General features: G+C 39.5%; 1 protein-coding gene across 12 annotated transcripts in view; it reads left to right on the forward strand.

The window, feature by feature from the left end:
* The window catches only part of Magi2 (membrane associated guanylate kinase, WW and PDZ domain containing 2), a 1,445,964-nt gene that overhangs the window by 1,267,813 nt on the left and 157,091 nt on the right, over nucleotides 1-21,060 (forward strand). For 7 of the 12 annotated variants that reach the window (XM_076566331.1, XM_076566326.1, XM_076566329.1 and 4 more), the window contains 3 exons: nucleotides 3,042-3,231; nucleotides 12,131-12,172; nucleotides 19,043-19,134. In XM_076566331.1, the coding sequence (XP_076422446.1) occupies nucleotides 3,042-3,231; nucleotides 12,131-12,172; nucleotides 19,043-19,134 (324 nt within the window). The remainder of the gene's footprint in view (nucleotides 1-3,041; nucleotides 3,232-12,130; nucleotides 12,173-19,042; nucleotides 19,135-21,060) is intronic. The other 5 variants (XM_076566328.1, XM_076566330.1, XM_042272918.2 and 2 more) reach the window with 2 other exon arrangements.

Here is a 21,060-nt window from a genome sequence, read left to right on the forward strand (position 1 = left end):
GTATACCCAAGAATCAGAAACTGGGGGTGAAGCACATGAGCTTCTCTGTTTTAAGGTTTGATGTCTGGGTGTAGACTATGTTTACTCTATCCACTCATAGTTTGGAGCCTGAGATTTCATAGTGGCAGGTATTCATTCACCATTCGTTAGTTCAAAAATAGCAAAGTTTCTCCCACACATTCAAAAAAAAAAAATTCATTTCCATTGTCACTCTAGGGAGATGTTTACAAATATCAACCTAGTTATCATCACTGTTGAGACAAAACAAGAGAATCCCAATAAACCTAGTTGAGAGATGAAATTGTCTGGCGAGTATGATGAGTTATGAATGACCCAAGACCAGGAAGACAGTAGATACAACAAGCAAGACCCATGGCCCTGGGCGATGGGACAGGATCTGAATTCAAGGTGTTCATGGAATCTGGAAAGCAAGATCTGTCAGAAAATAAGGTGGAGTCCACAGAACCAACCTTCCAGCCTCAGTACAGGGGGTTCTAAGCCAGGGTAAAAGTTGACTCAATAGCATCCTGGGTTGGAGATCCCAGGTAAGCCTATTTTGAGGGAGCAGGCTAGGAGCAGCAAAGAGGAGAAGACCAGAGGTCTCCTTTTCAGCAGACAGGGATTTTCTACTCTAGGGTTTTTAAAGCACCCCTGACAAGGTGACTCAAGGTTTGACAAATGTCATTACAAGAAGTTATGGATGCTTTACTACACATCAGCTGGGCTCTTGACTAATTTCCCAATCACTGTGCTATAGAAATTGTAAAATCAGTCAATCTGCCAGAGAAACTTGCCCCTAAAAATGCCCAAAAGCATTATTTGTTCTGTAGCTTTATGACTGTTTTTTTAGAAATACCAATATTTCACCTGAGGCATAGTTCCTTCAGTGGTTATACATGAGTAATATGCACACCAGCAATATACATGTGGATATCAGAAAATCCACAATGGAAAATGAAAAAAAGGTACATTTCCTGAAGCCCCATGTTGGCAGGTAGGATGTTAACCTCTCAGACCACATTTCTAACATATTTACTTTTTAGTGTTTCACATCTTAAGTGTGGAGTCAGAACTGAGAAAGTCACACTCGAATGTGTCCATGTGGTACCTAAAGCAGTTAGACTAATCATTTTAAAAATATATGCCTTTAGACACGCTCGTGACCTACATCACAGCGAAGTCACCATTATGGATGAAAAGAAAAATTCCCAGCAGAGCTGGGAATATGAATGTCTCTATTAAGTTTGAAATGTATATTAAAGAGCTTTTGCTAAGTAGAAGTAAAAGCCCCAATGAGATAAAATTAACTCTAGTTTTTATGATACTTACAGAATTTGTCCCCAAAGTGTTATGGTTTAAACAAATAGCCTTGTTAGAATTATAAGTTGGTTCTGACCAAGATCTGTTGTTGGACCTCAGGCAAGCCAATTATCCTCTCTGTGCTTCTAGAGATTATATTTAATGTGAAGCAGCTGAACTCATCCTTGCTCACTATACAAACCATCTAAATGAAATCTTGGGCCAGATCCCATACAGAAACAATTTAAATCCAGTCGTACTGAATTAAGAGTCAGTAACCTACTTATTTCCAAGTTTGCTATGTTTAGTTTCAACATGAACCCCTGACACAGTTCCAAGTGGGGGGGATGGGCCAGAGGGATCACTGCTGTTACCCATGGCATGTCTAGGAAGTACAGGGGTATGTGGTCACTCACATGCCTTCCAGCCTTAAGAGTATTGATGACTTATAGACAAGAATGGCAGTTGGAATCTGACTAAAATATATCCAGTGTAAGAACAAGAGCAAGGAAATGAAGTATAAAATAGAAAGCTTTATATCCATATCAGTTTTTAGGTGACCATATTTTAATTATGAGTTCATTAATTCACTAAGAATGCTTTCTGAATACCTACTACATATGGGACCTGTACTTACAGCGGGGAGTGGTAAGTGATACTGGGAGCAGGGAGTAGAGTTGAGTAGGGTCACCCAAATGGTTGGGCCAGCTCTTCCAGGAAAGGAGATGTCCGTTGCATCTAGTGTCCAGGTGAAATGAGGGAGGGGATATAAGTAGAAGGAAAAATAGGGGGGGGCTACAAAGCTTCAGAGGCTGGAAAGAGTGTCAGGGAGCCAGGGAAGGAAGTGAGTAAAGAAAGCAGGAGCAACATCCCGATGGGAATTTGACCTTGGTCCTGAGAACCATACTTTGACCCTGCACAGAACTGCAGGTGAGAGGCTGTTATCATCACACTTTATACAAACTGCATGCTTATTAAAAGTATAGAGACGGGAGTTGAATTAGAAAGAAGGGCTACTAGTTGGATAAGGATGAAGCTAGCAATGACAACAGACCTCTTGCTAAATGGCTGGTATTAGTTCTAGCTGCACGTATGTCCCCATGTTATAGTGGAGACCAGCGATCACGCACGGCCTATTAGGAAGCACTGAACAATAGTGCTAGCAGAGATATTGTAGGTGCGACCTTACCACACCCACAGTGAATGACATTTCCTAAAAGAATGCAGTCCATTGATCCCAGATGGTCCTGTTTGTACAAACTGTAAAGGAAGTGATGGAATGTTCAGCTGTAAGAGGGGGTTAGGATGTGCACAGGTGTTAAATGAACATGTATAGTCTGCTTCGTTTTCTGTTTTAGAGACATGGTATAATAAATTGGGACCATCTTCAGAAAAGAATAAATATTACCCTCTCCCTGAACATATACACATAAGTGATCCTGGGATGCATGCTATATTTTATAAGGAAAAACATCAGAGAAATGAAGAGTTTGCCAAAGATTCCTAACTACTGTGTGGCAAGGTTCTATAGCTTGCTTTCAAAACCAGGCACTACTTGACTTACGGCAATCTATGCTACATTCTTACACAGAAATAGAGATTATTTTCCTCTGAGGCATATGTACCAAACGCTTCTTGGGGACAAAAGTTCACAAGCAAGAAAGTTTTTTGTAAAGGTAACAAGGGAACTAGCCAGGCTGAATCCATCATCAGTCATGTTCTCTGTCCTCCCTTTCTTTTAGATGATGGACCGGTGGGAGAACCAAGGCAGTCCTCAAACAAGTTTATCTGCTCCGGCCGTACCACAGAACCTGCCCTTCCCGCCTGCCCTTCACAGGAGCTCCTTTCCTGACTCAACAGAGGCCTTTGACCCACGGAAGCCTGACCCATATGAGCTCTATGAGAAATCAAGAGCCATTTATGAAAGTAGGCGTAAGTGAAAGCCATGTAAAGCAAGGGTACCTTGATAGTTGTCAACACCAGCCTAGGGTATACATGGGGGCTGAATAATCTGGCATGATTTTACCTTCTGAGGCTCAAAGTTATCTCCAAAGTAAGACAGATAATCTGTCTATAATTTTCCTTAAAGCCTGGCTTTCTTTTGTATAATTGCATTTTAATTGGCAATGCTTTTATTTTTATAGAGTACAATGTGATATTGCCATACATGTATACATTTTAGAATGATCAAATCGGGATAGTTAGCATATCAGAGAAAGGATAACTATAAAAAGAACATTTATATATGTGTTATGATTAGCTATAGTCACATTGATGTGTGACAGAATAAGTGCCCTCCTATCTAGCCAATCTTTGTACACGTTGTCATAAAGAACCTGTTGTTTCTAAAAGTATCTTCGGAGTTTAAATTGCATTTCCTACTTTTGCCCCTAAGATCCTGAAGAAATGAGGATGGAGTAGGGTTGCTAGTTTGGTTCAAGTCACCAAATAAAATAAAGCAATTTTTTTATTCTAACCTCTAATCCATTGAACCTGACCTTGAATCTAAAGCTTATATCTTGTTGTCTTAGAGCCTTGAAGGCAGCCATTGGAGAAGTCTAAGCCTTGAGTAAAATAAAATTTCAGGCAAGTTTTTCCCATTCAGAGTCATGAGTCAATTTGTCCCCAAAGCAGGGAGAAGCAGGTGCCAATCATTCTGCCTGAATCTTCTACTACCATTTAATGTACCCAGGTGCATTTGAGCCTTGCCTTAAGCCTGTCTATGTGCCTGCCTCCCTTTTGGAAGACCTTTGGAATTATTTGAGCTTTTAATATCAAATATACATTTGTTGTGTCCCTTCCTGATATTGTACAGGTCACCTCCTCCATGGAAACTCAATGACAGGGGTGTATAAAACACAACACTGAATACTAAGAATCTGAGAAATGATAGAGAAATCAAGTTTGGTTTAAAAGGCTTTGGTCCCTGGCGCTTCCCTTCACAGTCTGCTGGTTTCCTTTGCTTCAACTCCCCCCTGCTCTTATATCGTTTCCAACTTCATCATCTGAAGCATGAATAGGAAGTTCTAAATTGTGTGTGGCCTCAGAGGATCTTGAATCTGCTTAGTCCTTTGATGAGTTCAGGGGCTGAGAATTATCACCCAGCTGGTAAAGGGAAAAGCAAACATAATACCTTTTCCCCATCCTCTGTAACATTTTGTAGAAGTAATTTTGGTGGATAAAATAGTTAGGACAGCAGGCCACTGAGAAATCATTTTCATCAAAATGAGCCTGCACATGCACCCACTTTTCAATAATCAGTTACATCTAAGTTACTGCATTTTGCTCTTCCCTCTCTGGGTAAATGACTGAAATAACTTTAGAGAGTTGGCTGTGTACTTGGAGCATCTACTACAGTAAAATCAGGGCAAAATGGGCAGTTATAGCTGAATAATGAAGGGCATAAATTTGGGGTACTGATGTTCATTAAAGTGAAGAAAAAACCCACAAAGATATCAGCCCAGCCCTTACTACATGTATGCTTCAATAGCCGAGTGTTTATTGAATGCCCCCTTTGCTCTCACACTGTGGCGAGACATCAGAAAAGAACAGTATACCCTGCTCTCACAGATTTCATGGGGAAAGGAACAAATGTGTAACTAGGGGATGGATACACAGTAGATGCTCCTACCTGGATGGCAAAACACATTGCAGGACTAAAGTATCATCCCCGTGCCCAGGGCTTCCTTTAGGCTTGGGATGCATTCAGGGACTGTGATGATCTGCCTCCTCCTGGTTTTGTTAGTCATTGGCTTCTAGTGCAGCTTCCAGAGCGATGCAAAGCAGGCTGATTTGGGACAGAGGGAAGCTTTGAATTGGTTCTACATCTGTCTGAAACAGCCATGCTCTCAGCTTCTTAACAGGACTTGTACATGACCCCCACCTGACCCTGAAGGAATAAGGATTTCTGTGTCTAGCACCAGCAGCACCATTTCTGTTCATTGCCTTTTTCCTCCTTGCCTGTAACACACCAGCCCGAGCAAAGCAGCCACCTATACCTCCCATATCTTTCTTTGCCATCCCCCAGGAGCTCTTTGCTCCGCTGCTGTTGTAGCAGCAACAACAAATTTCTCTGTTCCTTCCCCCAGAGCCTGTCCCCACAGCACTGCAGAGTCCATGCTCCAGTGTGTGTCAGTCAGCACTCTAATGTTTCAAGGTCACACCTCCCAGGAAGCCGAAAGAGGGCAAGCTCATTTCCTTTCCTATGCTTCCCTTCTACTGTGTTATTTCATAAACTCAATGGGGTGGGAATGAAATGCAGAAAGCATGTGAAGGTAAGAAAAACTCTGTCCCTGCGGAGGGAGGAGCCATTGAGCATGGGCCGCTTTCTGAGTTGCTGTGTGGTCCCCACTGCAGGCTCCTCACGCTGCAGCTCCTCCTTCCTCCCCACCAGACTCTCGAAACCAGCAAACGGCCTTCGGTCCTCTTTACACTGCTCATTTCCAAGCATAGAAACATTTTATTCTCTCAGTTACATTTTTAGAGTAATACCTTTATTATTATTATTATTTAGACAGTCTCACAAATTTGCCCAAGCTAGTTTTAAACTGGCTGCTTCCCACCTCAGCCCCCCAAATAGCTACAGCAATACTATGTAAAACTTAGCTAATGATTGAAACTCCAGCCTAACCCTTGCCTTCAAACAGGACTTTGAACACAATGACCAGGAAGTATATGAAACCCAAAAGAAAGGCCATATTCACAGTTTTGACCACTAACAGTTCTGTGCACATCCCTTTGAATCTGTGCACGAGCTTTAGATGTAGAGCTTGCTGATACTTCTGCCTGTAAGATTCTTCTGGAGAGAACACAGCATTGGTGAGAGTAGGAAAGTAGGAACAGAGTCTACTCTGATCTGGGAGTCCTTTGGGGTTTCCCTGGCTTGTTACGAATCCTGGTACCCTCCCCACTTGCAACCTTGCCAGAAGCCACCAAGATTTTTGTATTCACACTCGAACTGGGTTGCAGTTAAAATAGAAAGATGCTCCTCCACTTACACACAGGCTCTACAGAGCTATAGAATGTTTGTTCTGTCAAAACTGTAAGGAACTATTTGGATTCAAGTCACCATTCCCCCTGTAAATGATGGAAATTTATCAAATGATGTAAAAGCTGCCATGCCTCATTTGGCTCCTAATTAGATTAAGCTGACAGTTTAATGTACGTGCACAGGACATCTTAATAAAGATGTGTTCCCTGGGAAAATGTGGTTTTTAAACAAAGAAAGACAACCATAGGCTAGTAGAGCCACATGAAACAGATCACAGCAGGTGCACACTCCTGAGGGGAAGCCAGGACCACCTCCGCTCTTCATGAGATGGGTCTGAGATGGGGTGACAGCAGAAAAAGGGCAGGAAGAGAAGATTCCCCCACCAGCAGGTAGGTGGTGACTTCGATTCCAGAGCACTAGGTATGGTGCCTAGAGGTGGCTCCCAAGGCACCACATCAATCAACAGAAATATATGGAACATTCTCTGTGTGTCTAAAACTCTAGTAGCACTCAAGAAAGAAAATTTACAAGAAATAATCTCTACTTATTAGAAAATTATGGTGAAAACATAGGGAAACAATTTCTGGACGAGACTTTCTTACAGAACCCAGGACACCAGGGTGTCCTTGCTTCAACCCAGTGTTTCTGATAAGATGGGAATATTTTTTGATGAACACTGGGGTAACTACACCTGAGAGTTTCCTGGGATGTCCTTGTCTTGATATGCCTGTTATGATTATTAATAGTTTCCCTGTCACTCTCTAGACCATCCTCATTTTCATGATGAATTATATAATTTCCTTTTATTAAACAGTCTATTCAAGAAATAGCCATTGTGGCTAAGGAAAGTGTATATCTAATGTACATACTGTGGATAAAAAGTTTTAACATCCACTAAAAAAAGTTTTGTTTTCTTTTCAGTTAGTCAAGAAATTTATTTAACTAATCAAGTTTTTGCCTCTACCAGTTTTGTCTTTAACTAGCGTTAGGATGACTTTTGCAGCAGCTTGTTTTTATAGTCAAATTCCCAGTAAATTTCCCCCCAACAACTTGAAATTGTGGACATGTTCAGATCTAGCATATGGCAAACTTAAATGGAGGAAACCAGGTTAGGAAGTTCCTCACAGTTCAGTATCAGGCCATGCCATTCACATTCTTATCACACAGGTTAACTCCAGCTTAACATTACAACAATCACCCCACTGAAAGGGACATAATCTTGCCTGTCTCTGGTCCCTAGAAGAGAGTGTATCCGATAACGACAAATCGATGCCCCTCACATCTCTTTCTGTGAGTAGCAAGGCACTAGAGAGTGCTTCCAAAGAGAGGGAGTGCAGCTCACTTCGGGATCTTACAACAGAAGCCCAGGCCATTCCATGATGATAGAGAAAGGAAAATCTTGGCTTATTACTTCACTTTTTCTAAATCCAGACTAAAGGTTCACTTTTCCAACATCAAGTCCTAGGGGCATTTTCTGAGTATGCCCCACAATGCAGCTGAAGCAGAAGAGTGGAAAAAAAAAACCCTTGCTCTCAGATGCTCTCCCCTCAGGCCCACCCCTTGCTTTGAAGCTGAAGTGAATTACCACTGAAGTTACCCAAACCTTTTCTCTCTTCACATTGAAACTTGGTTATTATAAATAACAATTTAAGAGGTTCAACATGTCCACACTACTTCACAGTAATATATCACTCAAGAGTATGATCATAAACATGTCAAGGGCCTGTCTGATGTATCTGAAGTGATAGCCTTTGTAAAACAGAAATTCCTCTTGAATTTCTCCACTAACAGCTCACACTATTCACTTTTCTTTCCAGAGATTAGAAACCATAATAAGCCATGGGGGTCTCAGCAAAGGTAACAACCAAAAGTCCTGATGGTCACAGAGCCTAACAGAGATGCACGGTGTTTTTCAGCACTACACCCTACACCTGGAATAAAACTATAATGTACAACAGGTCGAGGGTAGACAAGTGTGGTTTTCACGCTACGGCTTCTACCCTTCCTTCTTGTTGTTCATTGTTGAACTCTTCCATTATTCGAAGCAATGCACACACAGTTCATATTGTTCACAGGCCAAATGTTGGCCTTCTGGCTGCTCCTTCCTTGTTATTAGTGAACGAAGGTTGGCATTTGCAGTGCCTCCCATCCTAATCACAGAGGTATTTGGAAAGATGAAGTAGAAAATGACATCATCACCCCCCCACACACACACACACACACCATGAGAGTCAGGAAAGTGACGTTGGGATGCCCACATCACACAAGGAAGTAGCTTCCTCTGTGCTCGGAATGAGAGCCCAGAATGCCATGTGAGTCTTTCACTTGAGCTGGCCCATGAGATTCAGTGCTCGATATTACATGCTGGAAAGGACAAATGTATGGATGCCACAAATGCAGGCAGCTATGTAAGTAGTCATGAGAATGCATCTTGCCATACAAGGAGCATGCTTGCAACTAAACATGGGGCTTAGCCCTGGGCTGAACTGCCTGAACACTGGTGATGGTGTCCTGCAGCCTTAATTAATTTACCTCTCACCTGTGTTCTTTCAAACATAATCTTATTGTAATGAAATATTTAAATGAGATATAAAAAGTGTTCAGACACTCTTACCTGTGACTTAACATTAGGATCATAAAAGAGAGAAAATGTATCACATTATCATTTTAATACCCTCAACTGTACTGTAAATGTAAATTTTCTCTACTTTTTATCACTCTATCCTTGATGCGATTTATGTTTATGATTTGACCTGTGTAGTGGGGGGAGGAGGGCTGTCTTTTAGTTGGCACTTCTAATATATCACTTTGCCTTTGTAACATTTTGAAAATGAGGTCGATAAATCCATTAAAACTGTGTTTGCAGTTTTTATAGATAGACCTTGATTAGTTCAGAAATGTAATTTCAAAAATAGTATCTTTGGGTGGCTGTCTAGAAAACTATGATAACATCTATATTTCTATCAGCTTCCTTTTAAAATTGGAAATCACCATGGATATGAATAATAATATAGACAGTACAATAAACATTATGCTATAGCACAGTTTCCCTGTGTTTTGGGAAACAGATATAATCCCATAGTTTATGAATTATTTTATTCTGTAATTTAAAAGTTGGTGCCTCTGAAATTAGATACAGGGTAGAAGGGCAGAAGACTGTGAAAAGTGGACTCCAAACTCAGTCCTTACCTCAGTGTTCTTTGGTGTCAGAGTGTCAGCAGTGCAAATTCCCAGTGTAACCCAAAGTATTTTTATAAATAAATATGAGACCATCAGGGCTTCAGTAAACAGAATTTAATTGCTACATAGCAAGTGAGTTTTAGTGAGATTATGATAGCATAAAGTGTCAGTGTCACACTATTGGGAGTGTTTAGAAGATGGACGTCTTCCATCCCTGACATGAGTCCACCTTCTGATTACAGAATATTTCTCAATCAAAATCCTAGACAGCCACAGTAAACATGAAGGCTCTTAAAAAGGAATGTTCCTGCTAGAAAACTAATTTGCCTTTACACAACTTCCCTGGCAGGCATGATAACTATGCCTGTTGTGGAATATTCTTTTACACAGTGTGAAGATGTGTCACTGTGATTGGTTTAATAAAGAGCTGAATGGCTATTAGCTAGGCAGGAAGAGGTTATACAGGACTTCTGGGGACAGAGAGTTCTGGGAAGAAGAAAGGCAGAGTCACAAGTGAGACCCAGTGAGGGTAGGATGGACAGTACAGAGTAAAATAACCAAGCAACATAAAAGGATGTAGATTTAAAAATTTGGTTAATTTAAGTTATAATAACTAGGTAGGAACAAGCCTAAGCTAAGATTGAACTTTCATAATTAATAAGTCTCCATGTTGTTTTTTGTGAGTTGGCATCCCAAAGAAAAATCCACCTACAGTGCCCCAACAAACAAAACTAGCTCACTGTGAATAATGAACTGTGCTCCAGACTGGAGCAATATAGTGTCATTGTAATATTTTTTAACTTGTTGATAAAACACCAGTATTTATACTGCTCCATATAATACTACTCTATCATACAATGATGGTAACCTAACATTGAGATGTTCTGTGATACATTCTCCTCAATCTACTAGAATACTCTTAAGTTGACCACTCTAAAATAAATAATCACTTATGTGATTATGTATCATAGCTACATAATCATTTATGTGACTGTAATAATAATGTTCTAACATACATTCCAACTTAAATCTGATTTGCATATTAAACATAAGGAGGAGGATGCTTGCAAGAAAAACTTACAATTATTTTATCAATATTATACCCTAGAAGGATTTGGTAACTTTTAATTTTTGATAGTATGATTATCTATATTAAGTTTGTCATAAAGTCAGAAGTATCCTGCCACTCTCAGATGGATCTACTCATCCTAACATAACCCTATTTTCTTGGGTGTTTATTGGCAAGGGGTTTATATATATATGACTCTGTGTGATTCAGATTAAACCCCATCATATGGTTTAGGAATGTGTCTATGGACAGAACTATAAAGGAAGAGGAAGAATATTTGAAGATGATAGGAAAGAAATTATACCCTTGTGAACAGGGAGTGGTAGCACACACCTCTAATCTCAGCAGCTGAGAGGCTGAAGAAGGAAAATTCCGAGTTTGAGGTCAACCTGAGCTGTATAGCCTTTCTTGTCTGCAAGAAGGAAGGAAAGAAGGAAGTCAAAAAGGAGGTCAAAGAGAAGAAAGGAAGGACATTGTAACAACAAAGGAGTGTAGGGGAGTGGTATTTCCGCAGTAATAGTAAAGAAAGAGCACATTATTGGATAGTGAGTTTTAATTACACGTAAGCTAAAAACAAAAGGATACTTTTGTGCAATTTTTCCTAAAAATGATCTTGAAGAGTTATTTAGGATAAAGTACAGGACAAGTAATAGGAGTCTCTTAGCATCCTGGGCTTATCTTACATCTGTACAATGAAGTATTTTCTGATCTTCACAGCCCATCTCTTCTTCTCTCTGTTGTGCAGTAGCTTAGAAAAGCAGAATAAAACTCAAGGGACAGTTTAGTAATGTCAGTTTCTATATTCTCAATAGTTACAGAGGACATCTCTATTTCTTAAGCACATCTGTGAGGAGGTAAGGTGGACCTGCATGTGTCCATATTTATCCCTCATAAATCTTAATCCATGAACACAGTTGACCTCCAAATACTTCCAATACAGAGAACCAAGGTTCCCAGGGTCCTAAAATTCAACATATGACCATTCCTACATTTAAAAGATATTTCATGTTGATATTAATGAATTTATGTTGTTAGATATATTCTAGGCCACATCATAATTCTCATAAAGGCTCTAGAATGAACCAGTTTAATTCAACTACTTGGACAGTACTTCTGCTATCCAAATTATTAGAAATCTCAAAATATTTGGACTGGTGTTAAATCAGCATGATCATAGATTGAAATTTTCACTTTTCATCTTAGTGGTCTATGAAAAAGCATCATAATATGATTTTGAAGGACTCTTGTTGCATCGATTTCAGGTTCTGAATTAACATATTTCCAAATTAATATCCTTATATGGTGAAAATAAAAACTTAATAAGATTTGGAAATGGTATTTTCCATGCTGATAAAAGAATCCATATTTTTCTATTTTCGTATATATGAGAATACATAAATATACACACTTACATATAGGCAGGTAAATCTATCCACCAATTTTAAAGGATTTTAGGAACAAGTGAAAAAATAAATACACATGAGCATAGGATTTGGGTTGGGGGAGTTATAGTATCAACAAAAAGAAAGTAAAGATGAATTTTAAAATGCCATCAATGAATTTCAACTTTAATTCCCCGTTTTCCCATCCAGAACAAGTGCCACCCAGGACCAGTTTTCGAATGGATTCCTCTGGCAAGTATTCAGAATTCACAGTTCTGTGAATGCACGTCTTTCACTTTGTGTAACCAGTCATTTTCTTGAGTGGTATCAACTTTTCACTATGTAATATTCACTGTGATAAATAAATCACCTACATCGTATGTGTTCAAGACAGAGGGCAAGCCTCATCGTGGTGGGTGTGGATGCTTGCAAACAAAGACAAATATTAATGAATTCCTTCATTAAAAAATTACTAAAAGACTACACTTAGAACCAAATGTCAAAGAAAACCATCGGACTAGATAGATCTGTGCTATCCTGTACAGCAGCCACTTGGTAGTATAATGCAAATTTAGATGTATTATCAAATGTGTGTGAAATTCACACTGGATCTCAAAGACTTAGTACAAAAATAAGCCTTGTTTTATGTTAAGATGGTGTCTTAGTTAGGGTTTCTATTGCTACAATAAAACATCATGATCAAAAAACAAGTTGGGGCCAGGGGAGGGTTTATTCAGCTTATACTTCCCTATCAGTGTTTGTCACTGAAGAAAGTCAGGACAGAAACTCAAACAGGGAAGAATCTTGGAGGCAGGAGCTGATGCATAGGCCATGGAAGGGTGCTGCTTATTGACTTGCTTTTCATGGCTTGCTCAGCCCACCTTCTTATAGAACTCAGGACCAGCCCAGGGATGGCACCACCAACCATGGGCTGGGCCCTCCCCCACTGATCACTAACTGAGAAAAGGCCTTACAGTTGGATCTCAAGGAGGCCTTTCCTCCACAGAGGCTCCCTCCTCTCTGATGACTCTTGCTGTGTCAGGTTGACACAAAACCAGCCAGAACAGATGGTATTTTGATAATTAAGTTAAAATATGTTATTAAAATTGATATTATTTGTTAAACTTTTTTTAAAAAGTGGCTGCTTGGCAATATTAAATAACTTCTATAATTTACATCTTATTTAAATTGGATCTTGCTAAACCAGAGAAATTGAAATAAGAAGGTAGAACATCTCAAGAGAGGAAAACTAAATATTTCTAAAAAAAAAAAAATCTTATTAAAGAATTTGCTAACACAGATTGAAATCATTTTGAGCTGAATTAAATGCCTATATCAATTTGGTTTTTTAAATAATTCCAATTACAAAATGTTATATTTTGATACTATTTTGAGTTAGGGTACAATATCATAGCTTCTAGTTTTTGAACTTAAGAAATATCTTAATAATTTTACTTATCCCTTCCAAACAAACATTATTATTTGTGATGTAAACTGAAATATAATATTGTCATTGACATGAATGAGGAAAAAGAAGAGTTAGATTTTCTTCCTCCAGTTGCTAGTGAAATACTCTTAACAGCTGGTTAGCCTACTAGATTGGAACCCCGGACACTCAAGGCATTGCAGGAAGGAGTAATTCTTAGTAATAGCTCCCTTCCAGGTCTGTGGGCTTCAGCACACATCCTTAGTATGTTTCTGTGATGATAACTAGTTATCCATCCCAGTGTGCTCTAATGTCCCTTGGGAAATCATTCATTCCCGAAGTTTCTATGTCATTCTTTGAGTGTGTACAAAACATGGAAGATACTACTTAGCATCCAAATAATGTCTAAAGTAATTGTTTATCTTGGTCTGTAATCTATCATCTAACTCAAAGGCTAGCTGTAAAATCCTTGTAATGTTTAAGAATATCTTATGCCCAGAGAGAAAGTTAGGCCTAGTAATTATGGGTAAAAAATGAAATCAGGATTTAATATGGGAATCTAAAGCTCACTTAAAGTAGCTTCAGAAAATATAATTCTTGAAAAATCTCAATGTCTAAATATATTTTATTCAGAAATAAGAGGAGAAAGGTTGCCCAATAGCTTAGATTATCTTGATACATGTACAAAGTAATACTTTACATTCAAAATGCAAAAGATAAAAATTATAGTTTGAATATCTTATTATAATGTGTGACTCATTTTCAAGAAAGAACCAATCCAAATATTTTGTTAAGTGTACATATAAATTATCAAAAAAATCATAGAAATCATGATTATATTCAATAAACAGCTCTCTGATAAAAATTTCTCACGTGTTTATGAAATTATCAAAGGCAGGACAGCCAGACAAAATGAGCCCAACTGTAGAGTACCACAGAAACAATTTACAAAGAAAACCTTTTTTTAGGATGTTGCAGTGGGTACCTGTTACAGTAATCTGTGGACTATCTGCAATAGGATGTTTTTTTAAGAAGCTGGGACCATAAAGGTGAAATCAGCAGTATCAGTGAGGTACAGAAATCACTCAAATGAACAATAAGAAAAAGTCTATTCAGTTTATTAAAGTGTTATAAGGACCTTAAAGGATTCAGTAATCAAGCCAGGCTTGGTGGCACATGGCCTTAATCTTAGCACCTGGGAAGCAGAGCCAGGCAGATCTCTGTTAGTTCAAGGCCAGCCTGGTCTACATAGTGAGTTCCAGGGCAGCCAGGGCCATGTAGAAAGACCCTGTCTCAACAGAGAGAGAGAGAGATGGGAGAGAGGGAGAGAGGGAGAGGGCAGGGAAGAGGGAGAGGAAGAAAAAAGAAAGGAAGGAATTCAGTAATCAGAGAGCAGAAACCAACCTGGCCAAGAGAGAAGTGAGAGATGGAGCAAAGACTGGATTTCTGTGAAAGACTAGATATCATAGGGGAGAAGGCAACATTTAGGGTTCAAGAAATCCGAGTTGTTTGCAGGCTACTGAAGAGAGCTAGAAAAGAGATAGCTTCTATTATGGCCACAGCATGCTTGGCTACTGTCATATCACCAAAAGAATAAATGGGGAAGGTGAGGAAGAGAGATTCTTTCAGAGCCAAATGTATGAGCTGCTTATCTAGTAATGTTTGATTCCAGTGATCAAAACCAATTAATTCTTCTTTAACTCATTAAGTATCTAGAGTGCTTGAAAATCCAGAACCCATGGGTATATTTAATGACCTTCAATTCCTCATTCCTTCCTCAGTCTCTCCTAGTTCTCTTTACACGAGAAAGCCAAAAACAGCAACATTGTTTTCAATAAGAAAAATAAATAAACAATGGCTCTGTGCCAAATGTGATAAGCCATAGCACTTTTGTTTTAATTAACACATGAACGGGATTCAACTGTCAAAATTTAGTTGACATTTATAATAGCATCCCATGTGCCAAATTATCTGTTAAAAATGCCATTCTTTGCAGTTTTGAAGATTGGATCCATTCATAAAATTGATCAGTTGTGTTCAGTCATCCAGCCTTCGCCCTCAATGTTGGCTCAAAACCATGCTTTGCACACGCTCTAATAGCATGTTAAGTTTTCTGGGATCTTAACGCAGACAGGAATCAGCTTTAAAATTCCGCTGTCCTTTATTATGAGGGAAATTGTCCAGATAACAAGCGTTTACTGCTCTTTTTCTTTTGAGACGGTCTCACTCTGTAGTTCAGTCTTGTGACTTGAACTCACGTCGATCCTCCTGAGTCTGCCTCCCAGGGGCCGGGATTACAGTTTGCACCACCACACTGGGCTTTGCTTACTATGTTTTGAATGTAAGCTTCTATAGTACTGGTGTGAGCCTGGGATAAATTAGGGCTTGTTCATTCCCTCAAAGGTCATACAGGAGCCCATCAGAGAAGAGTGTCATGAAACGCTTTGTTTCTTAATGCCTGTGTCTACTGGGGCTCAGCTCATAAGGAAGACACAGCGTTGGCCATAGCTAATCATCAGAGGCAATGTCTTCAGAGCCCCCCACAGTCCTTCTAAAAGGACCAAGAGAAAAGAACAAAAGAAAACAAACAAGGGAGGAGAAAAGAAAAGGCTGTCAGGGGCATGGCTGAGTGACTCAGGCCAGGTTAGGTACTGCCAGGCCCCTTTATCCAATAAGCTCCCAGGTGCACAGTTTACTTCTAGACAAGCTAGAGGGTGGGGATGATTAACTGCAGTGCTAAAGGAGGAAGTGTTTGCCCTGAGATTACTACATTAATAAGGAGGAAGATAAAACATGGTACAGAAATTGAGCCTGCCATCAGGTTAGGAAAGCCGCCAAGGTGAGGTCTTAAAAACACCAGCTCTTTCCTAACAAAGCAAAGAGGAAAAAGAACAATGCATCCTATCTTTGTGCATATAATTTTACTTATTTTGTAAGGCCAGATTCAGGAGGAAAATGGAAACAAAAGAAAAATTTTCTTTCTAAAAGCTCTTATTAAAAAAAAAAAATACCACGTAAGACAATCTATCATTTAAGCTATTTTCCAGCTAATTGTGTCTCTAATGTTTTCGAGGCCCTGCAGCCTCTGTTCAAAATTAACAAAGAAATGAATAAGTCTCATCTGCTGGCATACTTCTCTGGTGACCCTCTGTGTCTCTCTTACTTGGGTGCCCTGTTGTAAGAACAGAAGGGTGAAACACAGTCTCTACTCCGTGTTTGAAGACACAGCAGGTCAGAGCAACAGTCAGAGCTCACGGGATGAGAGATGGCTCAGCATCTCAGAGCACTTGCTCTCCAGGGTACCTGAGTTTTGTTCCCAACTCTAGCTCTTGGGTATACAATGCCATGTTTGGGTCTCTGCAGGCAGTAGTGTATAAAAACACACACGATTTTTTTTTAAGTCACAGGCTTATAATTGTCAGGAAAAAGGACATCAGAAAGTACTACCTTGTTCACATCTCTGTTTCTCAGAATTGAATAAATTGACTGATAAGATCTAGGAATTTTTTTCCACTTTAAAAAAATTGATTCATTTGCTAATGAAAAGCCTTTATGTCAAACGACAACTCTCCAACATAAACCAAACTCCTTGTACCTTGACACATCTCAGAACTCCATTGCTGGGATCATCATAATTTTGGTCTTTTCTTATAGGGAAAATCTCTTAACAAATAAGATAGAGCATATATTAAACCCGTTTGGAGTCCCTCTGGCAGCATGACAGGTACCATAATCACTGAAGGAGCAATTTTCCACTTGTGGGTACACATCAGTCATACAAGAAGGGGTAGGGGAATTAGGTCAAAGGTCTGTCTCTTTAAATACAAAAACACTGTCACTGTTTTTTTTTCATTTCTTATGTTTCTAGAGAGGAGGTTAGGATGAGTAGCATCCTAACAAGCTCACAGAGGTTGGACTGTGATGGGCTATTAGCTCTCATCTCCCGTATATACCCCCCTTGCATTTCTCTGTCGCTATGGTTTTATAGGAATGTCCCACCTGCCTCCAGATGTACAAAGCCTACTGAGTTTAAAGACCATTGTGTCTCATATAGTGCTGAGCAAAGTGTTCATCATTTCTTCACCACCTAATTCTAACTAATAATTGAATGCTTCTAAGTTTTCCCATCTTTACAACACAAATGATTATAAAGTTCATACAGGATAATGGAAGCCTGATGGTTACTCCTCTTTGATGGCCTGTATCAGTAGCTGAACAGGAGAGACCTTGGTTGTGTGTATGTTTAATCATAACAGATACAGATGCTTGTGAGTCTTGCACGGCATACACAGGTCTATGAGCCAGGGCAGCTCTCTTAAGAAAGCACCAGGTAACTATCATTTGCCCATATGTCAGAAGCAGATGTCTTGCCTTTCATTTGTCACTGAAAACAGATCAGGTGGTTGAATACAAAGCCTAGCTAGAATGGCTGTATTCAGTGGCCTCTGTATAGTCCCTTACCAATGAGGCTGGGAGAAATACGTAGGTTATCACTCAGCGAGCCCTGTCTACTGTAACTAATATTCTATATCTAAGTGGCTTAGTGTTTTTAAGATTTTGATTTTTGTCCCATGGGGATTATCCTCTGAAATCTCATTCTAATTTCCAAAACTGTCCTGTTTAAGCAAGGAGAATTTTATCAAATGCCTGCTCCTAATACTACCTTTAAACCACAAAAGTCCAGAAATTGCTAAATATTTCTAAAGTCCAAAATAGCTTAATAAATATTCCTCCAGACTGATGATCATCCTGACATGCTAACAGGGGCATGAAAACCCACAATCTCTCATAATTGACATGCTTCCCCTAAAAAAAGGCACAAAATGAGACATGTGATGTTCTCCTTGGAGAGTCAAAATACTTCCCGTGGTTTTACTTTATCCTAGAAATGAAATGAATGCCATTCAGGAGAGTTTTCCATCTCTCTTAAAGGTCCATTTTTTGTTCTTGTGGTCCAACCTTAGATGGATATCCCTGCTCTAATTTACTTTTGAGATATTAATTAATTAATTAATTAATTAATTAATTAATTAATTAATTAATTCTTCTTGGACCTGGATAGAGTTCTGCCTGTACCTTATGGAAAGACTAAAGGAGCATACCCAAAAAGACATAAATTATAACACATGCACACGCACACACACACACACCACCACCACCACCACCACCACCACCACCACCATCACCAGCAGCAGCAGCAGCAGCAGCAGCAGCAGCAGCAACAGCCACCACCACCATTGCCAACACTGGATGCATCAAATTGTAAACAGACGGTAGCAGCCCACGAGGCAGGACTTAAATAGACACTTGCAGGTTCTGCCATCTGCTCTCTCACTGCTTTCTGAGAAAATCAGAGTAAACATCCTCAAAGTCACAGACAAGCTTCTTAAAGGTAATCCAAAAGCTCTCAGGAAAATTAAAAATGATAGAGCCATCAACTTTCTTCACTCAGAAACTCATGTGTTCTCTCTACCTGTGGATGATGCTCTAGGTGCTCACTGCCATTCTGGGGACTACACACATCTAGGGTGTGCACTTCTTTGCTACCATGTATTGTCTATCCTCTGTGCTTTTCATTGACTAACAGCACTCTCATAAATCACATCCACAAATTAATTTATCATTGGTGTGGTCTGTTCCTTGGGAGGTGGGGAAGAGGCAGTATTCATTATTCAATGGGATTTCCTTTATGCCAGGTCCAGATTATAAGGAACTGGATGTCCACCTTCGAAGGATGGAGTCTGGATTTGGCTTTAGAATCCTCGGGGGAGATGAACCTGGACAGCCTGTAAGTTGAATCTACATTATTTCCACACATGACTGTTTTGTGTATAAATATCAGGGAGAGTATCATTCAGTATGATATCAAAAGGGAAATGTATAGAACACAAGGCAGACTGCAGTCTGTGTTCTCTCTTCTAATTCTCTTAACAATACCTCACAAAATACAAGAATCTCCACGGCCATTATCTCCCTATAAATCTCACTGGGAGTGACAGTACTGTCTTTAAGAATGGACTGATTCCTCTTGAGTAGTTCAATTATTCAATGGTTCTGGAACATGGGATTCTTTAAGAGGCAGTCATAAAATATGACAGAACAGGCAGCTGGAAACCACAGAATCATATATGCTTGCAACAGAAACAATGAAGAGTAAAAACCACAGGGGTAAATAGAACTAAAATCAAATTCTCTGCTAAAAAATATGAGCCAAACTGAATTAAGGCATTATGAAAAGAATATTTTCATGAAGTCAGCAGCAGTTGAAAGAATTTGAGAATGGTTCTGTAGTAATTTTTATATTAATATATACACATGGCCATATGGGTATACATATTCAGAATGAAAACATAAACTAGCAATATTCATTGAGATACAGAAAACGTAGTGAACTTAGATTTGTGAGCTCATATTAAAATATCCTTCCTGAAATACTCATGGTAGAGATGTATCTTAAATGGTGCTCAAGGAAACAAAGGCAAGTATGAGTGCATTCCATCCTAGCTCATATAAGACACCAAACTGTAAGCCTCAGTTTGCTCATCTGGAAGATGAGGACAGCCAGAATTACCATCCCATGGAATAGCTTTAAGGAGTAATGAAGACATAAGTTAAAACTCTTGGTGCCTGGACTGTAACAAGTTCTAAATAAATGCCTATGATCATCAGCTTTGTCTACCATCACATTAGTAGATTGTTTCCCAAAAGAAACATAAAATGGATCAGCAGAAATTTTCAAAAGGAGAAAACACCAGTCTAACACAAGAAAGGAACCCATAATAATTAAAACTGTCCCCAAGTAGATGGCCTTTGTATAGCGTGAGCTCCTTCTCTCTGGACATTCAGGCCAAGAGTGACAAGAATCCTGCACACAACTCCTCTGCCCCGTGAGAGGAGCTCCACTAGGTAATAGGAGGCGTCTTACTGCAGAAAACTACAGGGGAAAGGTTCCCTAATTCCTGGGAATAAAACGGGTAACAATCACCCAGCATGCCCTAAGCCTCCAGCTGCCAAGGAAAATGGAAAGACACACTGGCCAAAGATTGGTCCCGTTTTCCCTTAGTGTTTCAGAAGGGGAAGAGGAGTCAAGAAAATGCCGGGCCCCAAGGAACATCAGACTTCCTGGAGGGACTTAGATAAGGATAACGCATTCTTTTGCTCCCCTTCTCAGTAGCATCTCCTCCACCTTGTCACCTGGTTCTGAGGTCCTCAGTCACCTGACCAGTCCTCCAGCCTCATTCCCAACAGCTCATTTCATATGCAAATGACTTCGATGTCATAGCATTCTTTTATCTATGTAAATGTTGACTGCATTGATTATACCCCCAGGTTCCTGGCCTCTACAGGATGTTTGTCTGACTTGGCTTCCCTCAGAACTGCTCAGACATGCTTGTGTGTTCACACATTCAGTTTGGTCAGGAAGAATTCCTATTGATCCTAAAGGATTTCATCTTCTCCTTATATTTCTTATTCCATAAATGAAAGTTATGCCATTAACCAGAGTTAGCCAAAACTGAGCTTAAAGTCGTCATCTACCCAAGTCCACCCAGGACTCCAAACATCAATTGAAATGAGTTTGCTAAACTGCAAAGAGACGAGTGTCTCCAAACTGCGCTATAGACACTGCTGTAGATGTGGATGTCCTAATGTAACAGTTTCACGGCGTATAAGTTGAATTTTGTCTAAGTCCAGTGAAACACTGTGTATATACACA

The sequence above is a fragment of the Peromyscus maniculatus genome, chromosome 3 (genome assembly GCF_049852395.1).
Source record: "Peromyscus maniculatus bairdii isolate BWxNUB_F1_BW_parent chromosome 3, HU_Pman_BW_mat_3.1, whole genome shotgun sequence".
NCBI lineage: Eukaryota > Metazoa > Chordata > Mammalia > Rodentia > Cricetidae > Peromyscus > Peromyscus maniculatus.